General features: G+C 36.3%; 1 protein-coding gene across 1 annotated transcript in view; it reads right to left on the bottom strand.

Moving 5' to 3' along the window:
• The window catches only part of RNLS (renalase, FAD dependent amine oxidase), a 327,801-nt gene that overhangs the window by 26,217 nt on the left and 276,914 nt on the right, over window positions 1–24,670 (bottom strand). The window contains exon 6 of the mRNA XM_066243719.1: window positions 11,465–11,640. Within this exon, the coding sequence (XP_066099816.1) occupies window positions 11,465–11,640 (176 nt within the window). The remainder of the gene's footprint in view (window positions 1–11,464; window positions 11,641–24,670) is intronic.

Below are 24,670 nucleotides of genomic sequence, written 5' to 3'. Positions count from 1 at the left end.
ACAGTCGGTAAAGAAACAACGGAGCCAAAAACTGATGGGCTGTCATCTTTAATTCTAGCTTGCACCCGGCGGGCAAGTAAAAACACACACTGGGCTCCAAAACCCAATCACATTCAGTGCTCACAAAGCTACTGACTTATCCGAGTTTTCTAGAATCAAAGGTTTCTAGCTCACCAGACTTATTCACCTCTGTTCCCCATCTCCTTCCTTCTCTCTGCACAAACTCTGCATAAACTGGCTTCTCACTCAACACTCCGCCATCTTGGCTGCTTCTCCTGGCCTCTTCCACGTGGCCTTTCTCTGCTCTGCTCTCTAACGCTAATCCCAGGAACCGAGAGCAAGCTCCTGTTCTGCCCCTATTTTATAGTGTAGAAATCCAAACCTTTAATCCAATATGCAAAATAGGGAAGTCTCTAATACAAAGTCACTTTCTGAGGCATGATAGGATTGTACCACCCCACATCAAAAAGGGTGGGAAAGGCTTAATCCCAAAACCAAGCCCCAGGCTACAAGGATTCTACCTGCCTTTAGCTCACCCCCAACACACATTAATATCACCTGGGCAATGGCCTCTTCATGGGCAGCGCCATCTTTAACAAAGTGAGCATAATATATTTTATCTGCCCAACAACATGTAAGGTATTTTTTCCCCGCCGAGAAGAAATGAAGGGGCCAGAGCCACCAAGTGTGGAATAACAAAAGGCTTTATTGGGTACAGAGCACGCATCCCACCGGGCCCCGAAGAAAGAAAGATGGAAGAGATGGAGGCCAGGGAAGTCGCAAGGATTAAACCGTGTGGGAGATATTTAAAGGGGTCCTCTAGGGAAGTCGGGCTAATATGACGTGGTGAAATCTCATTGGCTGGCAGATGGTCGCTTTTTTCCAAAGGGTTCCTACAAAGCCTCTTTTGGCGTGCTTGGTTGTGGGCGGTCCTAGCCAAAGTTCGTGGGTCTGGGTTCCCCATGTGACCATCCCTCATTATCCACCGACCTTACAACACAGTGGTGCTAACTGCCACTATAAACAACACAGAGAACATTTCCATCAACACTCTCCTCTCCCCAAATTCCCCTTGCACCTTTCTGATTAATTCTCTTCTCCCAATCACTGCCCTAGCAACCACTGATGAGTTTTTTGTCCCTACAGCTTTTCCTATTCCAGAAAGCCATACTAATCAAATAACACAATATGTAGTCGTTGAGTCTGGCTTCTTTCACTTAAATAATGCTGCTGAGATTTGCTCAGGTTACTGAAATATTAGTAGTTTGTTTCAATTTTTTACTGAATCCTTTTCATTTATAGATATACAACAATTTGTTCATTTACCAGGTAACAAATATTCAGGTTATTTTCAGTTTTGAGCAATTATTAATAAAGCTGCTGTGAACATTTGCAAATAGACTTCTATATGGATATATGTCTTTATTTCCCTTGGATAAATCCCTAAGAGTAGAGTTGCTGGGTCATCTGGTAAGTGTATATTTAATTTTGTAAAAAACCACGAAACTGTTTCCCCAAGGGGCTGTGTGTGCCATTTTGTATCCCACAGTGATGTGTGAGAATTTCAGTGGCTACACATTCTTAGCAGTATTTGGAATCTTCATAGTTTTTTATTTGAGCCATTCTAATAGGTGTGTCATGGTGTCTCATCAGATTTAATTGAAAACTTTCTAATGATCAATGATGTGCAGCATTTTTATTGCCATCCATATCTCATCTTTTGTGTATGGTAAAATACACATAACATGAAATTTTCCATTACTGATGAAAGTGACAGAAAACACTTATCTGCTTTCTAGCTCCATGAATTTGCCTATTCTGGATATTTTGTGTAAATGGAATCATTCAAGTTACCAGCCTTTATGTCTGGCTTCTTTTACTTAGCATAATGTTTTCAAACATGTATCAGTACTTCATTGCTTTTTTTGTTGTTGTTTTTCAAGTGTTTAATATATGCATTTCTATTGAACTGGGTCTTGTTGATTAAAATACATTGAACACATATTTCTCATGTAATGATTGATTTTTAAAAACAGGTTAATTCATTTCTTTTTATGGCTGAATAATATTCCATTTTATGGGTATACAACAGTTTGTTTATGCCTTCATCAGTTGATGGACAATTAGTTTTTTATCACCTTTGGCTATTTTGAACAGTGCTGCTAAAATTACTTGTGTACATGCTTTTGGTTGAACACAATTTTCAATGCTTTCGGGAATATACCTAGGAATGAAATAGCTTGGTGATATTGTAATTCTATGTTTATCTTATTGAGACACTACCACACACTATTTACTACAGTGTCTAAATCATTTCATATTTCCAGGATGCTGTAAGAATTTCAATTTCTCTACATCCTCAACAGCACTTGTTCTTTTACTTTTTACTTTCCTTTAAATTATAGCCATTCTAGTGGGCATGAGATGGTATCTCACTGTGGTTTTAATTTGCATTTCCCTAATGCCTAATGACATTGGGCCTCTTTTTGTGTGCTTATTGACTATTTGTAGCTCTTCTTTGGAAAAATGTCTAATCAAACCTTTTGCTCATTTTAAAACTTAGATTTCATTTTTCTGTTGAGTTAAAGAGTTCTTTATATATTCTTGATAGTGAACCCTTCTTAGGCAAGTGGTTACAAATATTTTCTCCCATTCTATGAATTGTTTATTTCACTTTCTTGATAATACATTAATGATTAAGGTTTTGGATTTTGATAAAGTCCAAAATATCTAATTTTTTTTCTTGTTTCTTATGCTTTTGGTATCACATATTAGAAACCACTGCCAAATACAAGACTGTGAAGGTTTAGCCCTATGTTTTCTTCTAGGAGTTTTATATTTTTGGTTGTATATTTAGGGTTTTAATCCATTTGGGGTGAATTTTTGCAGGTGATATAAGATAATGGTCCAACATCATTCTTTTGTATGTGAATATCCAGTTGTCCCAACACTATACATTGAAGAGGTTATTTATCTTCCATTGCATGTTTTTGGGAGCCTTGTCAGAAACCAATTAACCATCAGTATGGGTTTATTTCTGGACTCTTGATTCTATTTCATTGATTAATATATTACTAGCCTGTTATTACCTTAGTGTTTTGACTATGGTAGCTTTGCAATAAGTTTGGAAATAAAAAAAATCTAAGTCTTCCGACTTTGTTCTTTTCCATGATTGTTTTTGGCTATTTGCAGTATCTTGTAACTCCATATGAATTTTTAGATCAGCTTTTCCATAAGTGAAAAGGCCATTGGGATTTTGATAGAGATTGAAATACATCTGTATATCACTCTGGGTAATATTGCCATCTTAAAAATAGTAAGTAGTCCAACTATGAATATGGGATGCCTTTTCATTGAAATCTTCTTCAGTAAAGTCTTCTTCAGCAATGTTTTGAATAATAGTTTGTTCATTTGCCAGTGAAAAATATTCAGGTTATTTCCAGTTTTCATGTAGATCTCTTACAATAGCATGGCAAAATTTATACCTTTTAAAGGAGAGTAATCTTAATTTGAAAGAATATACACACCCCTACATTCATTGCAGCATTACTTATAATAGCCATGATATGGAAATGCCCATCAATAGATGGGTGAATAAATAAACTATCGTACTTATATATAAAATGGAATATTACTCTTCCACACACACAAAAGAGTGAAATGCTATCATTTGCAACAGCATGGATAGACCTAGAAGGTATTATGCTCCATGAAATAAGTCAGTTAGAGAAAGACAAATATCATATGATTTCACTTATATGTGGAATCTAAAGAATAAAAAAAACAAAACTGAAACAGACTCATAGTTGTAGAGAGTGGAGTGATGTTTGCCAGATGGGAGGAAGGTTGAAGAACTGGGTGAAAGAGGTGAAGGGATTAAGAAGTACAAATTGGTAGTTACAAAACAGTCACAGGGATGTATAGTAGAGCATAGGGAACATGGTCAATAATATTGCAATAAGTATGTATGGTGACAAGTGGGTACTGGAAATACTGAGAGAAACGCTTTGTGAAGTATATGATTGTCTAACCATCATACTATATACCTAAAAATCATACAAAATAATATTGAAAGTGAACTGTAATTGAAAAATAAAAATTAAAAAAAAAACAAAGTAAAGTACTCTTTCAAACATTTTGCCCATTTTTAAATAATTGAGCCTTTTTTTTTTTCTTGTTACTGATTCATGAGAATTCTTTGTATATTCTGGATACCAGTCTTTTATGAGAGATATGTTTTTGCAAACATTTTCTCTAAGTCTGTGGCTTGTCTTTTCATCTTCTTAACAGTATCTTTCAATTTATCCTTTCATGACTTGTGTTTTTTGTGTCTTATCTAAGAAATGTTTGCCATATCCATGAGTAAAAAGATTTTCTTCTATGTTTTCATCTAGCTGTTTCATAGTTAAAATTTACCATTTAGACCTATGCTTCATGTTTAGTTAATTTTTGTATATCGTGGTCCCTAGTCTACTACAGGGGTTAGGTTCCAGAACCTCCCACGATAGATGAAAATCTATGAAGTAAAGGCCTTATATTTATTTTATTATTTATATATATTTTAAGGCTTTATAAACCCTCCCCACACTGTTATTAACCCTTCTCACATTTATTTTGCTTATTTTACTGCAAAAATAATTAAAATAATAAATATATAAAAATATCCATATACCTCAAAATCCCGCAATATAGCGAAAAATCCACGATACAGGATTAGATAAATACAATTTAAAAATCTGCGATACAGTGAGACCGTGAAAAGTGAATCGCGATATGGCGAGGAACAACTGTACTGTGTGCAACATGGGGTTTTGGATATAAAGTTCTAATCCTGCTTATTTGTTGCAAAACATTAACATGCAACATGAACTTCAGTTTCCTCATTTAAAGCTAAAGATAGTAATATTTACTTCTGTATCTGTCAGAATTGTTGTGAGGATTGAATGAAAAAAGGATAAAAGTGCTTTCTAAAATCAGAGAATGTGTCATAATTGGGAGAAAGCCAGAACTCAAACAATTACCTGCAGTAGAGCGAGATGTTTAAAAGCACTAGGTTTTAAATAGACCTGTGTTTGAATTCCAGTTTTACCACTTTCTGGAGGAAAAACCTCACACAAGATACTGAGCTCTCTAATTCTCAACTTTCTCACCTGCTGCTACCAGCTCAGCAGTGGCTGTGCACGAAAGGAAGGCGCTGCAGGCTTAAGAAAAGCACACACAACACAACATGCAGAAAAGATGGGTACAAGGGACTCCCAGCCTCTAGGACTGAGAGCCCAGATCTCTGCAGCCTCATTGAATTTATTGGTCTCTTTGCTCATCAAGTAGATTAGCAGTCTGGATCAAATTAGTCTAAAATGGATTCAGGTGCAGAGAAAGATGACCAACTGGTGCCCCCCAGGCATGTGGGAAAATGGCTATAAGGATCAGCTGCTTCCTATAAACAATCATAGTGCTTGCCGGAGCAGCGTTCTGCCCCCGCAGGACTTGGCGTTCCGAAGTCCATACCAAAGACTTGTCTCAAGGTTGCAGTTTAATCTCTCAACCATTTTCCCACACTCACCCATGCAATGACAAAGAAGTATAAATTTCATAGGTTGGTTGGAGGATGGAGTGAGTTACATACAAAATCCAGTGAGCTACACAAGGTGAGGATCAATAAATGGCATGTTTGAGAGAGAATATATATATATATATTCTAATAAAATGATGATGTGCACTGTCATGGTTTATAGAAGTGCTATAACAGATGATAGTAAAGCTCGAGGTGAACAGAAAGAATGTACCTTGTACTCCCCTGCTTCTGGGACAGTAGACATATTGTTGGAACATCATTCCAACATTATTCCCTTTGCCTGTCGGAATTCTTGTAGAATGTAGCTCAAGGGACATCTTCTTTTAAGAAACTATTTATTACCACTTCCTCTGAAACCTGCTCTTTGTTCATACAGTACATTGTACACAACTTTCTTATAGCAAACTACACCATATCATGATTACCTGTTTATTGGTTGGCCTTGCTGATTATATGGAAAACTCCTTGAAAAAAGGGAGTTGTCTTTAATTGTTTAGAATCTGATATAATGTCTAGTTAGCACATAGTAAGAGCTCAATACATGTGTGTTAAATGAAAAAGATGAATATATATTATTTATTTCTAATGTAGGTATAAATAGCTTTTGTTAACTAAATTTTTTTTTGCTTGCTTGGTTTATACTATAATACTGATCTCTCCTCTAAGTAGACCAAGCAGACTGACCTTTTATGTAATAGTGCTAGAACAGGGTCTATTTCTCTCGTGGTATCCATGCCCGTATAACAGCATCCATCATCCAGTTTTAAATAATAATATTGAATACAGATGAATATATGTAACATTTGTTCAAGAATGATAACACAAATTCTTTTTTAAAGTTTTATCTAAAGTAGTGATGTTCAAAATAATTAGTCTTTCTGAACAAGTGTGATACTGACTACATGCAGGGTAAGTCCCATGAGTACTTGAGTAAAATGATTTAATCAAAAGCATATGTGTTAAAACATTTACTAGCTCATATAATACAGGATTTTGTGGAAAGGGAAAGTATCTTTCTATAAAATTTCAATTAAACAATGACTGAACATCCCTAATTCAATGATCAGAATTTCTCAGCTGATGATCTCACACATATGTAATTAACTCATAATAAGCTGAAGTAAACTAGTCAATTATGTACCAGTGACAAAGAGGTGGGAGCTTATTCAATGGATTGCTTAGGACTTATACCTGTTAGATTCCCTTCTGTTGATGAATTGGGTCATGCCATTGTCCACTGATCCCAAAAGGCCTTTTTTTTTTTTGGCTCTTCACAGTTTATGTAAACTTACGGCACCTTATAGGAAAGAGTGCTTATGGCCATAATTTCATGCCAGGAAATGTTGACTCATGGCATAAATGTCTTAAATTTACCAAACACTGGAAAATGTGTGAGTTGGTTTAGAAATGAATGGCAAGAAACTGAAAAATCTATAAGCTTAAAAACAAACAAAACAAAACCCAAGTGAGAAGAGTTGCTTGTGTCCACAGGAATCCACCATTTTATCTCATTCTATTCTGATATTATTCAACAGTCTCTATGGTATGACTGAGTGTCATAGCATCTGGCATTGAATCAGTCCTCCTGAAACACCCTTGTTCAGAACTCTCTGCATAGGTGAAACAGAAGAGAAAATAGAGAAACTAGAAAGTGAAGAGAGTAAAGAAAAGGAAAAGGTGGGGCAGCAGGGGGCATGAAGAGAGGTACCGTATTTCCCCATGTATAAGATACACCTTAATTTTGGGGTCCGAAATTTGGAAAAAAAATGTATTACATAAAGTTATTGAGCTCAAGTTTTATTCATCATAAAATTCATACAACTCCATCACTGTCAAAACTCCCATCCATTAGCTTGTCCTCATCTGTGTCTGATGACGAATCACTGTCTTCATATATTGCCTCGTCCTCAGTTCCATCTATGGCATTTGAAATGCCACAACCACTGTATGAGATGTACCTAGTTTTTAGACCACAAATTTTTTGGAAAAGGGTGCATCTTATACATGGGGAAATATGGTAATCAGTAACTGAGGGCAGGGGATACACAGAGGTAAGCTAATAGAAATGACCAAGGAAGCACCTTTACCCCTTCACCTTTCCTCCTCCTCCTCCTCCTCCTGTTCCCACTGTTTAGTGAGATTTATTGAAAACTTGCTTTGTACTAGTGTCTGCAGTAAATGAGTTTTCTCATTCATATTAACCACTAACCCTATGAGGAAGGTTCAGTTATTACCATTTACAGATTGCTCAAGCATACGGACAGCCAGGGTTTGAACAAAAGACTGACTCTTAAGTCCAAGATCACAGCACATTATTAAAAATTCAGGAATTATCAACACAAATGTGGGAGAACAGTCATAGGACTAGTGGCAGAATGACCAAAATGCAAGATTTTATTGGGGAAATAACATAACTAAAGTACATGAACTCATAAACACAATTGATTATTATCTTATTATCTTCTGAAGTACTTTTCCTAAAGACCACATGTTTAAATCCATAATGATGCACTGGCCAATGTCTTTCAGGGGTACCAGCTTTGAATGACTTTTATATTCAGCCCACCAGCCACATTAAAACAGATAAATATGAACTGCTATCTTTCTTGAGTTAAATCTATAACAGCAATTTAAAAAACTGGCAAGGTTGACCATTTATTTTATTAAAAAGATTTAAGTCCAAATGACTTTCATTGTTTCTAAAACATTAAATTCAAGATCAAATTTCAAATTACCACCTGGTAATACTGTATGCCGAAGAATGAGTGTCAGACTCTGAAGGAGAGGACCCATCTTGCTGAAAGAAGGGTGCTGCGGACCACTTTGAAAGGGACAATCTTTTGGATATACAATTTTGTTATATTCCTACAATCGTCACTGCTTTCCAGTCCCTACCTACCTACAAGAAGAAAATGAGGAAGATACAATAGAAGATGCATAAAAAAGAGTAAGAAAAAGTAAAATTATCAATCACTACCTGACTTTCCAATGCTAGAATCAGACATAATTACCCACCAGAAATTAATCTCATGAGGGAATAATGTAAGCATGCTTGAACCACTAGAGCCATGCTTCAGGAGGGGATGAGAGAGAGATTGGGGGTGGGTGGAGAAACAGATGGTCGCTCTTCTGTGTGCCATGATTGCGAATTGAACCAGGGACTTCTTCTACACGCCGGGCCGATGCTCTACCACTGAGCAAACCAGCCAGGGCCATCTTGAACTCTTAAACTCCAGAACTGTAAAATAGTAGGTGTGGGTTATTTTAAGCTATCAAACTTCTGGTCATAGAAAACAGTGTCAGTGAAGAAGAAACAGGGGGTCAGTGAAAAAGAATGAATAACTCCAGAGGAGAGGTCATTGGACTGGTTTTCTCATTCCTAGACCATGAACCTGAGGGCATTTATTTCATGTCTTCCAGGCTTTGTTTCCCTAATTGCCACAGTGGGTTAAAACTTGCAATCTCTAAGGCTACTTTTGATATTAAATGAGATCACATCTTGGAATTGCCCGGCTCCAGGCCTGCCACTGCTATCTCCCTTTCTCTTCTTCCAACCTTCACAGTCACTAGGTGCTGGGCTGCAGTGTAGGGATCACAAAACAAAAACAAAAACAAAAACAAAAACAAAAACAAAAACAAAAAAGAAAGAAAGAAAGGTAGGGAAAAATAAAATAGATGTAGATAAAAAGTTAAGTTCAAAGGGTCTAGAAATGGAAATCTACACCACCACTGCTTGGAGCATGGGATAGCAGTTCTGTGGTCATCTAAGATTTCATAAAATGAGGGTTTGAAGGTCAGAGGGAGAGAAGAAAAGAAGGGATGGAATGTGAAAAATAGGAGATTTGGATAAAGCAGGGCAGGGAGAGAGAAAAAAGAAGGTACACAGGGTGGGACCCAGGGTGGAAACAGTATGGGTGGAATTTCCCCTGCAAGGGGACTGAACCGCTAATCAGAAATGAGAAAGACGTCAAAATCAGTTGTTTGTTCCTCTTTCTTTTTTTGTCCTTGTTTCTACACCATCCTCCCCTTCAGTTTAAGCATTTTATGAGACCATATTTTTGTACAAACATTCATGAATTATCAAAGGTAGATCTTGTATTCCGGATGGCAAGGGAAGAGGGGTACACACATATATGTCACATTTCTAAGGTTAGGATGGACCTTTTAAAAGCACTGAAGAAGTGTTCTCCTGGGAGTAATAAATGAACACTAACTAGTTAAATACTATTAAGTCTCTGAATATGTCATTATTTCTTTTTCAAAGATAATGTGACAGATTATCTGTATCTGTCTATTCTATCCATCTGTCTAGCTAGTTATTATCTCACAACATAGGTAAAACCTCTGCTAAAAATGACAATGACGTGGTCTATAGAGTGCTGCCCAAGGTACTATGAGAAGTACATGAATGATGGAAAACACAAACTTCTAAGGTTCAATGACAACTTATTCCCTTTGAGGCTTTGCAGCCAATATAGACTACAGAGCTGTGAATACACTAGATTAATTTCAAAAGAGAACATCCAAATTGTAATAAAAATCAGTGGCAGGGTTTAGATGTCCTTTGTGTTCAAAAATTTTTTTTATTAAATTTTGTGATATTACACAACTTTGAATAGGTCATTTTGTGGTAAGGTAAAATCTGTTTATATAACACATTAAATTTTAAGAAATACATAGATTTTAACTGACATTTTTGGTTTATTAATAAATTATTTAAAGGAAATCATAGGAAGAAACTCACAAACCATTGTTTCATTGAAGAAATACTAATAAATTGCAGTCACTTGCTGTATAATATATTTAGCTTCAAATTATATCAGATTATTTCCCTGACTTTTTCAAGTCAACCTAAAATTGAGTTAAATATCACTTAAAGACATTAATTAGCTGTTGAGATTTTTCAATGCTTTTAAAGGGAAAAAGTAGTCTGTCTTCTAAAGTGACCATGACGTGTTTAAGCAAGTATGTTCCCCAAAGTTTCACTGTATAGTCTAACTTAAGAAGATACGGATAAACACACAGACTGTAGCAATGTTAGGAAGTAATTTACAATTTGCCATTACCTCTGATTTTGGAAAGCCCTTTAAAATATACGAAATCTTCTGCGCTTTCTCGCAACATCACTCTTTCTAAAGGCCTCACAGTTTAGGTAACCTATAGTGCTGATAAATCAGTTCATTCACGGGCTTAGAAATCTTAGGAAAATATAGACAACTCATTGTGTCCTTCCCCCTCTACCCTTTGCTCTACTGTCCCCAAATAAGTTTACAATAGAGTTTACAGATCAAAAGACTTTTTCTAGGAATACTCACAAACTTCTACTGAAACACAGAGTTTTTCAGAAAAGTCAACATTTACGTAATACTAAAGAGCTTTAAGTTTGAACTAGGAGTGAGATCAGTAGGCTTATCTAATCCCGAAAAAGAGCCTAACTAGCTGATCTATGCAGGTATTCATCTTTCTCCCACAAAGAGCTCTGCTGGCAGCAGTCAAAACCAAAGTGGGAACTTAATAAAAATGAAAATCGTGGTAGCAAAATACACTTACGAGGTTAATTTGACGTATTGCAAAAATTTGGGAGGTTATAGTGGTTTCTATATAACCACAGTACTGATTTAGAAAAACCCCAGGGAAACAGCTGCATTTTGACATATAATTTGCCTTGCTTACATAGGAAACCCCAGATTTTCAGGGTATATGTCTTGAGATGCTAAAATTTGAACATTAGATTGGGGAAAATCATATGATCTCTCATTGGGAGGTAACAGGATAATAAAAGCTGTATAAGTTTATACTTACACACTAGGCAAAGGAGGAGGAAAAATAAAGTCAGTTCTGCTAACCTAGAAAGAAAATAGTGCTCATACTACTGGACTCATTGATTACCTGTGAGTATCTCCACTTCTGCAATTTGGTAGCGACTGGCTGAGGCAAACCTGGCAGAATGCGCTCCAGCTCCTGGCAGATTAACGGCTGCACTTCCTCAGAGCTGTGTTCCAAGTGTGTGACTCCAAACGGGACAGTGGTGTGAATCACAAGGGAAGGCCCGGTTTCTGAGGACTCTGGTTTAAGAGGAACAGAAAGATGCATCTTAAAGTGGGTCACGTTGAGGGGTCTCTCAGAATTTCAATCCAAATTTAAGAAATGACCACAATCATCAAATAATAAGTGGAGGGAAAACGAATTCTAATCTCTGAAGTGTAAAACTAGGCTATTTCTGAAATTCACAATCAAGCTTCTCTGAAGAGGAGAAAAAATTCATGATGTATTTTAAAGAATAAATTTTTAGGTCTTGCTAAAGAAAGGGAAGGAAGGACCTCTAATGCATACTTTCTTCGGGTATAATTAAATTTATGCTATGTTCATCTTTCATCTGCTAAATTACAAAGTCTTCAGGGCAGAGCTATTTCTTATACATAGCCTATATTCTTTTAAATTCTAAAAACAAAGTAGATGTTCAAAAAATACTCTTTTTTTTGTTAAATGGATGACAAAATACTTTGTTGAAATTATTAAATGCTAGAGTAAAATTTCTTTACTACTTTAAAAAAATCAAACTTCTAAAAACAGGCTTGACTTTATAATATTCTTCTTTATCTTTTAAGTAGCATTAAAAAATAAAAGTCTGCCTCATTTATAACATGGCTCTACTTTCCATTTTTGGTGGCCATTGAATTTATTTATTTATTTACTTACTTATTTATTTTTACTATATTTCACAATGACAAACAATAAGTGCTTTGTATCTTTCACTCTTCAGTAGAATATGGGAGAATAAAATAAAATTTTAAGTTGAAAGCAAAGTGACTGAAGCATTAAGAAAATACAGACTTGGAAGGGATGTTACAAAGAGTGTGGCTGCTATTCTTATTTGTTTAAATTACTATGCAGAGGAGACAAGTCGAGGGGAAACAATAACATCTGAACTAAAAATAGGAAAGTTGGTGCTCCCCCTGCTGAGAGAAGAGAATATTAAAGGTAGTGAGATACTGACGGGTTGGCAAGCGGATTCTGAAAATTCTTCAATTTGGGATCCTAAAGACAATGGTCGATTTGTCTTTAGAATCCCAGGTAGGTGTGTACAGTTCTACATAGACAAAATGTTGAACAACGTAAGCCATTTATTGTTATGTCCCCACTTAACCTCTTTACACTGCAGGGTTTTTTGGGTCTTGCATTGTTTATGTAAAATCAGAATGTTTGATCTGTAGTGCAGATTAAATAACAACACAAATGAAGTGTTCAGCAGTTTCTGGCACACAATAGGTGCCTCATAAATGTAAGCTATGAGAATAGAAACAATAAATCAGATATATTTATATATATATATATATAAAGTTCCCAGGGTCCTGGGGATAGGTGTGAGTCATTTTTTGTAAAAGTACTTCATTTGGAAAAATTGCTCTGTGCTGAGAGAATCCTGGATTATGAATTTCATACAAATATACAAGGGAAGAGCATCTGAAAATGCTGTAAGCATTTTGAAATAAACTGAGTGCTTCCAAACATTTTTATATGTATGAGGTGGTGACTGGACTTCTGAATATGTGCAGTGAGTACAACGGTAAGAGGATTGTTCACTATTTTCACTTCACAGTAGTGGGAACAACCTGAGAAAGGAAAGAAAGGAAACACCTCTTTGAATGGTCAAGGTTCATTCAACCTTTCAGGGTAGACGTGCAGGTACCGCATAGAGAGGACCAAGCAGTGCAAAATCTCAGATTCTTTCACTGAATCCCACCCACCACAGTGACGCAAGCCTGTTGCATATTGCTGCAGGGAGTTGTTCACAGCAAGGGGCTACCAAGACCACCACTGTCCCACGAAGTACCAAAACTTTCCAGAGACAGCAAAAGCTATTGGGTCAGCATCCTGCAGCAAGAGAATTGGGGCTCTGAGCTGCCCTATCTATGGTAGGCTGCAGAGGAAGATGAATGCTAGCTGCATGCAAATAACCAAGAGGTTACACTGACCCAGTCATTTGTTCTAGGGGGAACTCGTAAAATTACTAAGGGCAGTGATGGTACATTGCCAGGTTTCTCTCATTTACATTAGCCGTCTACTCCAAGGAGAGCAATAAAAAATGAAATTTAAAATCCAGAATGAAACAGTTCTTGCATAACAATGAGAGAACAATCTGGCTACTTGTTCTTATTGGAATCAGACACCATTTTTTTTGAGAATTTAGATTAAAATTAAATAGCTGCTATCTAAAACAGTGAGTTTTAAGGGAGAGCTCTCCCCTGCCCCCCCAAATAAAAGGGTACTGTTAGAAGTGAAAGTTCAAAAATACAAACAGCCAACCAGAGTTTAAACATGACCAATGTTTGGTAATAGAGCATTATAAAAAGCCACAAATATGTTAATAGGATTTAGAGTGTAAATTTAGTATAATCATTATTCCTCGGTCACTGAGAAGGTAATGATGTTACCTTTTTCTTTTCTTTATTCAGTTTAACAAGCATAGCACTTTGCTTTTGGCATTTTAAATGTAAAGTTCATAGTAAGTTGACAACTATTTCTGTATGTTAGGAGATCAATGGCTTTAGTCTGTAGATATTTTGACCCTTACATCCTAAATAGCTCCATGGTCATGCTTGCTTCGGCAGCACATATACTAAATAGCTCCATGGTCTCAGACAATCTAATCTCCCAGGCTTTGCTTTCTTCCATGAATTAAAAGTGAGTATTATAACTCACCTTATATGGCTGTCACAAATATTAAATAAGTTAATACACATAAAAGCCTCTCTTCTGTCTACGGCCATACCATTCTGAATAAGCCTGATCTCGTCTGATCTCAGAAAAGCCTTTCTTCAAATATAAACTACTATACAAACATAAAGCACTCATATATACATTCATATATACTATGCTGTAGCTAGAGCAGTTTTAGAAAGAGATGACATTCAAAACATCACAATAAAATCATGTTTTTATTAGCTTGAAATTTCTGGATGCAATAATTTTTAGTCAGTCAGATGAAAAATACCATTAAGACACGTGTAGAGAATTTTCTTCTGCAAAACACAGCACTTAGATGACAGTGTTTCCTGTTTGCCTCATGGACTATGTCCTTCACGTTTACTGCCAGGTAATCTTTCTATTAACTAGTTTATATCCAGAAACATTTATTTTACCAACTTGGTTCCTGTTGGCAGAAACACTCCTACCATGTTTTTTATTTTGTTTGCTATTGTGTCACCTCAACCCCCACAGCTGAGTGGGTCAGCATTACTGCATGACTATATTGTCTAGGGCTCTTCTAACTAGACAGTGCAGAGAAATAAAGTGGCAAATTATTCTTGGGCAGTGGCACAGAAGATTTTTTTGTTTTTGCTTTTTATTGTGGTAAAATATACATAAAAATTGCCATTTTAACCTATTTTAAGTGCACTGTTCTCTGGCATTAGGAACATTCACATTGTCCTGAGACCATCGCCACCTTCCACATTCAGAACGTTATCTTCCCAGACTGATACTCTGTACTAATTATATACTAACCCTTCTCTAGTCCCCGTCAGCCACCATTTTATTTCTGTCTCTATGAATTGACTACTCTAGATACCTCATATAAGTGGAATCATACAATTTTTGTCCTCTCGTGAATGGCTTAGTTCATTTAGCATGATGTCTTCTATGCTAAAATTCAAGGGTCATCTACTTGTAGCATGTGTCAATTTCCCTTCTTTTGATGACCACACAATATCCACTGTACCTATAAAACCACATCTTCTTTATGTATTCATCCATAGAAGCAACTTTGGTTGCTTTGACCTTTTGGCTATTGTGAATAACGCTACTATGAGCATGGTGTACAAATATCTATTTGAGTCCCCACTTTCACTTTTTTTTTTAGGGTATATATATCCAGAAGTGGAATTGCTGAATCATATGGCCATTCTATGCTAAAATTTTTGTGGAATCACCTTAGCATTTCCTCAGTGATTCCATCACTTTTTCATTCCAACCAGCAAAGCACGAAGGTCTTAATTTCTCCACATCCTTGCCAACACTTGTTACTTTATTTTATGTTTTACAATAGCTATCTTGATGGGTATGAATGAAGACAGAGTTTTTAGTCTACAATTTGGGGTGTGGGTCAAGACACTGAAAGTTGATAATAACAATAGCAGCAGCATTATCATAAAAAGCTAGAGAAGTAACCTATTTTACAGAGACTGAAATGTTTTAAAATAAGTACATTAGGTGCCTCAGATTCATGATTATATCAGTATAATTATAAATATTAACAGGTACAACTTGCAGGTGTGCATTATGTGCCATTGAATCAGCTCCTCCTGGCCCCCATGAATGAGTGATGTCACAATGTCCTGTCCTCACTAGCTGTGCTCAGCTCTTGTAGACGCATGGTTATAGCCCTTTATGGAGTCAATGCATCTTGTAACAGTGGTACCTTGAGATACAAATTTAATTTGTTCTGTAACCGAGCTCGTAAGTCAGTCAACTCGCGTATATCAAACTGCCGATACTGGACCCGTGCGCTAACGCGCCAACTACCGGCAGCTTCCCGAATCATGACTCGTATCTTGGAATTTCACTTGGATCTCGAACAAAAATACGAACCGAGTCGCAGCTCGTATCTTAAAAAATTCGTATGCTGGTCTGTTTGTATCTCATGGTACCACTGTATTTGGTCTTCCTCTTTTCCTTCTGCCTTCTAGTTTTCCAGCACCACTGTCTTTCCCAAAGAACCCTGCCTTCTCATGCTGTGCCTGAAGTAGGGCAGCTTTAGTTGCTTTTGCCTCCAGTGATGTTTCAGGCTTAATTTGCTCTCTGACCCACTTGTTTCTCTTCCAGGTGGTTCAGGGACTCTGTAGATCACTTATACAGCAAAATATTTAAAATGAATCAATTGTCTTTCTATCAGCCTTTTTCATTGTCCTGTTTTTGTATCTGTACATAGTAATTGGGAATACAAAGGTGTAGACAACCTTATCCTTGCTTTCTAATGACACAGTTTTGTTTTCGGTAATCTTTCCTAATTCGTCCATCGTTGTCCTTCAAAGTCTCAGCTTTTTCTTGTTTCCCTGGCTCAGTCTCCATTTGATTTGATGATTAAATTTGCTTAAAGACTACTATATTTCTACATATATAAGATGCACATTTTTTTCAAAAAATTTGGGGTCTAAAAACTGAATGCATCTTATACAGTGGTTATAGATTTTTTACTTTCATTTCCCACTTTTTTGACAGTGATGAGGAGTTGTATGAATTTTATGATGAATAAAACTTAAGTTCAATAACTTTATATAACTTTTTTTTTTTCAAATTTCAGGCCCCCAAATTAAAGTGCATCTTATACATGGGAAATACAGCAATATCATCATATTGGATCAAGAAAATAATATCTAACTATATGCTGCTTATAATAAAATATGTTTTTAAAACAAATCCTAACTCAATTATGTTAAATTCAAGAATGTGATTTGTATGATTTTCTAAAATTTGTTAAATGGCTTCATACATAATCAGTTTTCAAGTGTTACATGTGTGCTTAAATATAATTTTCTACATGTTGAATTAGCATCTTAAGCCCAATGGAACAATTCTATTAATTGTAGGATTCTAAATCAATGAAATTCTAATGAATTTTATTGTGTTTGATCAATTACTGATAGTTTGCTTTATATTAAAACTGTTAATAGTTTCCTGCTATATTTTGATACTTTTAAACAAATGTTATGAATATCTTTCATTTAGAAACATCTTTAATCTTGAAGTTTATTTTTTGCTTTTTTTGTTCCACTTTTTCAAAATTTCTTTGTTTTTTTAAATTTGTATCTTCTTATTTATTAAATTATTTTTACCTCTTATTCCATTCTCTCCCTTTACTAGTTTAAAAGTTATACAGTTCATTTATATTTTGTAGGAATTACTCATAGATTTAAGCATCTATATTAAACTCAAAGTTACTATCTTTACCCTTCTCCTGCATAAGAACTTCAAATATATATATATATTTCTTTTTTTTGTATTTTTTTGAAGTTAGAAGTGGGGAGGCAGTCAGACAGACTCCCACACGTGCCTGACTGGGATCCACCCCGCCTGCCCACTGGGGGTGATGCTCAGCCCATCTGGGGCGTTGCTCCGTTGCCACAGGAGCCATTCTAGCACCTAAGGTGGAGGCCATGGAGCCATCCTCAGCACCCAGGCCAACTTTGCTCCAGTGGAGCCTTGACTGTGGGAGGGGAAGAGAGAGATAGAGAGGAAAGAGAGGGGGAAGGGTGGAGAAGCAGATGGGCACTTCTCCTGTGTGCCCTGACTCAAAATCAAACCCAGGACTTCCACATGCCAAGCTGACACTACCACTGAGGCAACTAGCCAGGGCGGGCCAGAACTTTAAAATATTTTAACTCTGATTTTATATGCTTTTTTTGTTCAGGATTTACTTCTTTAGTTTTGTTTTAATATAGTCAGGGTTTATTTATATTTATCCATAGCTTCCTTTGTGGATTTCACATCTTCTCTCCAGTGTCATTTTCCTTTTCCTACAGTCTTTTTTTGAAGTTCTTTAATGAGGTTCTGTTGAAGATAAACTCAGTTTTTGTTTTTCCAAAAATGTATTTAATCTTTATTTGTGAAAGATAGTTATCCTTCTTATATAATAATAGATTGAAACTATTTTCTCTCAGCACTTTAAAGAAATCATGCCAATGTAGGCTAGCTTTTAGAGATGCATTAAGAAGCCAATTCTTAATTTGACTGCAAGTCCTTTGCAGGAAACTTTTCTTTTATATCTGGATATTTCTATTGTTTTCTCTTTGTCTTTGGTATTCTGCTGTTTTAATTCACTACTTTGAGGTTTGAGTTTCTTTCTGTTTACCTTCTTCAACTTCATTGGGTTTTCTGAATCTGAAGACTCATTTGTGTCATTAATTTTAGAAATTGTTCAGCCATTAGTTCTTCCCATTTTCTCTATTCTGTCTTCATGAAGCTCTAATTAGAGAAACGATAGATATTCTCATTCTCTCATCATATATCTTGATCTCTTAATATTTTCCATTTCTGTCCCTTTATACTAGATTCTTTGTACAATCTTCTGATTTACCTTTCTTCACTCTCCCTATATCAGTGTTTATTTTGATGTTTAATTTGTCTTTTGAATTTTACATTTAAATTATTTTATTCATTTATAAAAGTTCTGTTTTTTAAACCTGTATGATCAATTTTGGTAGTTTCTTTCTTCCTAGTTATACTGTCTGTACTTGCCTTTACTTCTTTAAACATGTCAATATATTATATTGTGTGTTTGGTTGCTCCAAAATCTGCAGTCTTTGCGGGTGTGATCTGCTTCCCATTGTTTTGGATGGCTATTGCTCACGATGATGTGCTATCTTGTGTATTTTATGACTTTCTCTTTTCTCCATTGTAAGCCCATGTTCATATAGTGAGCTTAAACTTCCCCAGAACTTATCTGAGGAACTCTTTGAGATTTAAGTTTAAAGAGTGTTCCTTTGAAGAGAGTTACTTTCATTTCTGCCAAATACCTTGGGGCAGTACTGCCCATGACTACTTTAACTAGACTTTTAGAAGACATTGGCAGAATAAATTCTGGCACCAAATCGGCCTAAGGGTGAACATGTGGTTTGGCATCTCAGGGGAGACATTTTATTATTTTTCTTTTGTTTTTTTCCAATCCTCTCAAAGACAGGCAAGCAAACCCATTTTCTTCCTCTGCCAGATTGGATGTATCATATACAGACAAGTTCTTCAGGACCTGTTACTTTACCTGTGATTTGTTTTAAACTGTCAAGCTTAATATAATGTTGACTGCAGATACACACATCACATTTACACATATCAACACACCAAACTGCAGATGATTCTTCTCTTAAATAATAGCTATATATTTTTTCGATATAACAGATACAACTAAAAAACATGTGATAATCTCAATATGTATTCAAAAAATATTTATTAATATTTAACATAAATTCAGAAAAACTAAAGATAAAATATAAAAAAGGTGACCTTTTCAAAGTGAAATAGAGTATTTTTCTTAAGTTGATGATTTATATCATACTTTAAAATTGAATAATACAGATTTTTCACAGTAAAATCAGCATAAACCAAGGGTGCTTTATAATACCAGTGGTGTTTAATATTGTTCTGGTCAGTGCATTAAGATAAAAAATAAATAGCCTGAATAGGCGGTGGCGCAGTGGATGGAGCGTCAGACCGGGATGCACATGACTCAGGTTCAAGACCCCAAGGTCGCCAGCTTGAGCAAGGGCTCATCTGGTTTGAGCAAAAGCTCACCAGCCCAAGGTCGCTGGCTCGAGCAAGGGTTTACTCTGTCTGCTGTAGCCCCATGGTCAAGGTACATATGAGAAAGCAATCAATGAATAACTAAGGTGTCGCAACAAAAAACTAATGATTGATGCTTCCCATCTCTCTCCATTCCTGCCTGTCCCTATCTAACCCCCTCTCTGACTCTCTCTCTGTCTCTGTAAAAAATAAATAAATAAATAAAGTTTATAATTATCAGGAAGAAAAAAAATCATGATTAAAAAAATAGTGAACCAACATAAAATCCATTATAACAGTTTAAAATTTTTTATTGTAAGTTGATTTTCCTACATACCAACAATAACTTGTAAGAAAAATAATCTTAGTTCTGCAAGACTGTTTTGGAATTAGAAAAAAAATGATTCTAAGGAAAAATAAGAATAATTGTTTTGTTATGTATTTAAATGCATTATTAAAACAACCTGGTATTGGTTGAAAACAATAATCAATAAATCAGAATAGATACCTCTGGAAAAAAATCCTAAAATATATTGTTTTTAATATAGAAAAACAAACTCCAAGCAACAAAGATCTTTATATTGTCCTAGAAAATTGGATATGTAGACAAAATTAACTTAGAACATTCCCCACCCTTTTCTGACCAAATTTGTCACCATTTCTGATTTCTTACTTCTGTAACCACATGAGAAATGTACACTTTTCGGTCACACAAGAAGCTCAAACTCACTGGGACACGCTAATTCACATGTAAATACCTCAGAGACCTTTCCATGTGATAAACTTTATTCTTGGCAACATCTTTCACAGGACTGAGGTTGGGTCAAATTGGACAGAAGTTGGTTCTTTCAAAAGACAGAAGTCTAAGGCCAGCCCTAGATTTTATCTCTCACACGGAAGCAGGGGACTAAAGAAACAGAAGGAGTGGCTAACACTATAGTTACTGGGCAAGAGCATCAAGGAATGGGTGAAAACGCTTCTCTAATTACTAATTCAATCAAATGAGCACGTGGTTGTCTAACAGTGTTTGGTACTATGAGAAACTCAACTAAGGCATACACCGTAGTGGGCGAAACACATGGTTGAAAGAATTAGGGAACCATTATCTGCTAAATGGTAGGACACTAACAGTGCAGGCAAATGAAGTTTAAAAAACAAATTCATGTAAAGAACTGGACAAAGAGTTGAGAGCCACCATTTGTGGGTGAGAGAGGTCAGCTCTCCTTCTTCCCTCTCTCTGGCCGTGGAAATCGGCGGGAAGTTTCCCTCTCCCTGCTCCATGTGGAACTGGCTCAACTATGCTTGCCATCTAGCCATGAAAGCTCTTACCACAATTTAGTTCTTTCCTATGGCCGTGGGGTCTGGCAGCAAATGCAATAGATAGTGAGCCAATCACTTCAATATCTCTAACAACAACAGTAACAAAAACATATAACTCATTTTCCATGAAAGAATGCAAGGTGAAAGGGAAGAAAGAGGAGTGGGGAGGGAAAGGGGGACTGAGATGGAAAGATCTGTACTTCTGAAATCGCACTCCACTCCCTCCCCTCCCTAGCAGAGCCAACCCAAACAAGCATAGAGCACTCTGCTATTTGGCATTCCACATCTTTGGCAGCAGGTCCATGTGTCTGCTGTTGGCCCCAAATCAGGAACTAGGCCTCACTATTCAAAGGGACCACCTGTAGGTCTTATTTACTTTTTAATCATTTCAAACCTATTTCTTATGTATAGGTTACAGAGTCCAAAATTCATCGACAAGAGCCCTACTCATGTCACGGGCAACTATATTACTTCCAACTTTATCTGCAGCGGCGACTTCTGTAGTAAGTGTATTTATATTCATTCAACACAATTTTATGGTTTTAACTGAAGAATAAGGTTCTAGAAGTATAAACTTCTGAAATGATAGCATGGGCCCGGCACAGAGAAAAATGGTTTTACTCACACTTTTCCCCTTTACTTATTTCATTATTATCTTATCTTTGAGGAGAAATAGTTGTTCTGTTTTCTTCCTTATTATTTCCCAGGAGGTAGCAGACTGTATCAATTGATAATAGCAATTGCTTTAAATAGCCAATTGAAGAGATTGAATGCAACAATCTCATCTGGGAGACATAAGATAACAGTATCTAAAGAACTGACAGGAGAGGGTAATTGGCCTGGAAAAGGTTCAGAAAGAGAAATAAAAGGAGAAATTGTATACTTGTCAGAAACTAGATACTAAAATTTCCTGGCAAGTCGCTGCTTCCTTTTTTAAAGGTAAAAAAAATAACTCTTCAAGTGGAAGAAATGATATGGCAGAAATGGTACTCTTTTAAAAGACAGGAAATATAACTCAAATGCAAAAGTGTCTTTTTTTTCTCTTCCTGTTGAAGGCAATATCTGTTTTTCTAGCAAACTATGATATACCATCTAAGATTGACAGAAAAATCTGGAGTGTTATTTTTCCCTTGAAGAAGCAAGATATGCTTTATTTGGTGTGAGTGAATCAGATCCCTTTCTCCATCCTGACGCAACAGTCCGTTTGGAGGGAGGGACATCAGTTGGAGTTTGGGTGTCGAGTCAAGTTCTGTCTCCCCACTCCCTGGCTGTATCACTTTGGGCTGGTCATATCTTTATTTTTTTGATCTTTTAAAACTACATTTATTTAAATTACAATTTTTTTTTAATAAAAATGTTATCAATATTGTGAAAAGTTATAAAGTGAAAAATAAAAATATTGCAAAATTATTTCAGACTCAGCTAAATTAAATAGTGTTCCAAAATTCCACTCACCCTTACAGCATACAAGAACTCTTATTTCTCCATACACGCACCAACGCTGGGTAATGTTTGCTAATCTGTTAGGTTAAAATGTATCTGAGTTTTAGTTCTCAGTTAGTTACATATGAGTGGGACATTTTCACATACAAACCCAATTTGTATATTCTTTTCCAGCGATCTGCTTTTTTGTTGTCCTTCTGGTAACCATAGTGCCAACCTCAGAATTACTGTCCAGATTAAATCCATGTAAAGTGAGAAGTGAAGAGTTTGGCACACAGTAAATGCTCATCAAGCGCTATTTGGCAAACCGACCTGTCAAGGCTGACTCACTCCATTTCAGAGGATTAGAGTTACTAAGGTTTTATTGTGCCATCACTCTTACCTTCCATTTCATTGACAGGAAATCTAAATCGCAGATAATGGTGTATCATGGGAGAAAAGTGCGTCCCAGAAACATAGTATTTATTATGTTGTATTTTAATTGTCTGTTTCCTTGTCTGTTTTTCCCTCTACACTGACGGGTAGTTGAACTTACTTGGTTTATATTTCTAACACCTACCTCAGGGCGGGGCGTATGGTAAGCAATCAATACAGGGTAGGGCAAAAGTAGATTTACAGTTATGAGTACACAAAACAGAGTTTATTCTTGTATTATTTATTAATTATTGTATTATTTTTCATACAAACAACTGTAGTTGCACTTCTGCCCCACCCTGTCCCTGTGTTTGTTAAATACATTGCTGAATAGGTGAATGAATGAAGTAACAGCTATGACTTGCTATTATGGTGAATGAGGACTTAGCTCTTTTTTTTTTCTATTTATTTTTTACAGAGACAGAGAGTGACTCAGAGAGAGGGATAGACAAGGACAGACAGGAACGAAGAAAGATGAGAAGCATCAATCATTTTCACTGTGTGTTGCAACACCTTAGTTGTTCATTGATTGTTTTCTCATATGTGCCTTGACCGCGAGCCTTCAGCAGACTGAGTAGCCCCTTGCTGGAGCCAGCGACCTTGGGTTCAAGCTGGTGGGCTTTTGCTCAAACCACATGAGCCTGCGCTCAGGCTGGCGACCTCGGGGTCTCGACCTGGGTCCTCTGCATCCCAGTCCGACGCTCTATCCACTGCACCACCGCCTGGTCAGGCGGACTTAGCTCTTTTACATCACCCTTCTCTTCATCCAAATACTCTACCCCAACCAACATCTCAAAAATATTTGATAAAATCGTTAATCAGTGTTTACCTTATAGTAATATGTAGTAATGTTTCTGAGGGACCAAATAGTTCTTTGTAAGCATACATCCTGTCTTGTTCAACCCTTCATTTTCTCTGGAGTTGGTTTCATTTCATTTGTCTGATTCTCAGTGTACCGCTAAAATCCCAAAATATTTTTTCCAAAATGCTTAAAAATCTCTGTTACCTACCTGTGGATATTTTTTTGCATATGCATAAACACATGGGTTCCATCCCCCACCGCCCTGCCCCTCAAGAACTTTCTTCCAGAGGACTTCATGTTGTCTGTCTGTAACTAGGGCCTGTGGATAAGCAGAGAAAACCTTCTTCCATCTGCTGAATAAACAGGATGGGGGCAGCTCCACTGGACAAAACAACAGCACATTTAGAACCTGACAGCACTGCGTGCTCACAAATGAACAACTATAGCTGTGGTTCTATATGTGACCTTAAGAAAATTTTCCATTACTGAGTTGGAATTACTAGCTTTAAAAAACACTAACTTACCCATTAGTGTCTTCTATTCTTTTGGTCTTTGACTTGTTTATTCTAGGGCTGTGGGCACTAACATATCTGTAAATGTATGCATTTGCCATTTTAAATAGAGGCTAAGAAGGGAAGTTTTAAAGCTGACACACATGTATGTTTCTAATCCTTGTTATCCCAGGCTACATATGTTTGGATTTTTTATGTTTAACAAGATACACAGACATCCTCTAAACAATTTCGTATAAGCTAACCATTCTGATAGACATTTAGTTAAATATAAACAAGTGTGTAAAGCCCCACACGATGAATTGAAAATAAAATGAGAATCCCCCTTAA

The sequence above is a fragment of the Saccopteryx bilineata genome, chromosome 9, assembly GCF_036850765.1.
Source record: "Saccopteryx bilineata isolate mSacBil1 chromosome 9, mSacBil1_pri_phased_curated, whole genome shotgun sequence".
Lineage (NCBI taxonomy): Eukaryota > Metazoa > Chordata > Mammalia > Chiroptera > Emballonuridae > Saccopteryx > Saccopteryx bilineata.
Note: the sequence above shows the minus strand (reverse complement) of the source record. Positions and strands in the feature narration are given on the sequence as shown.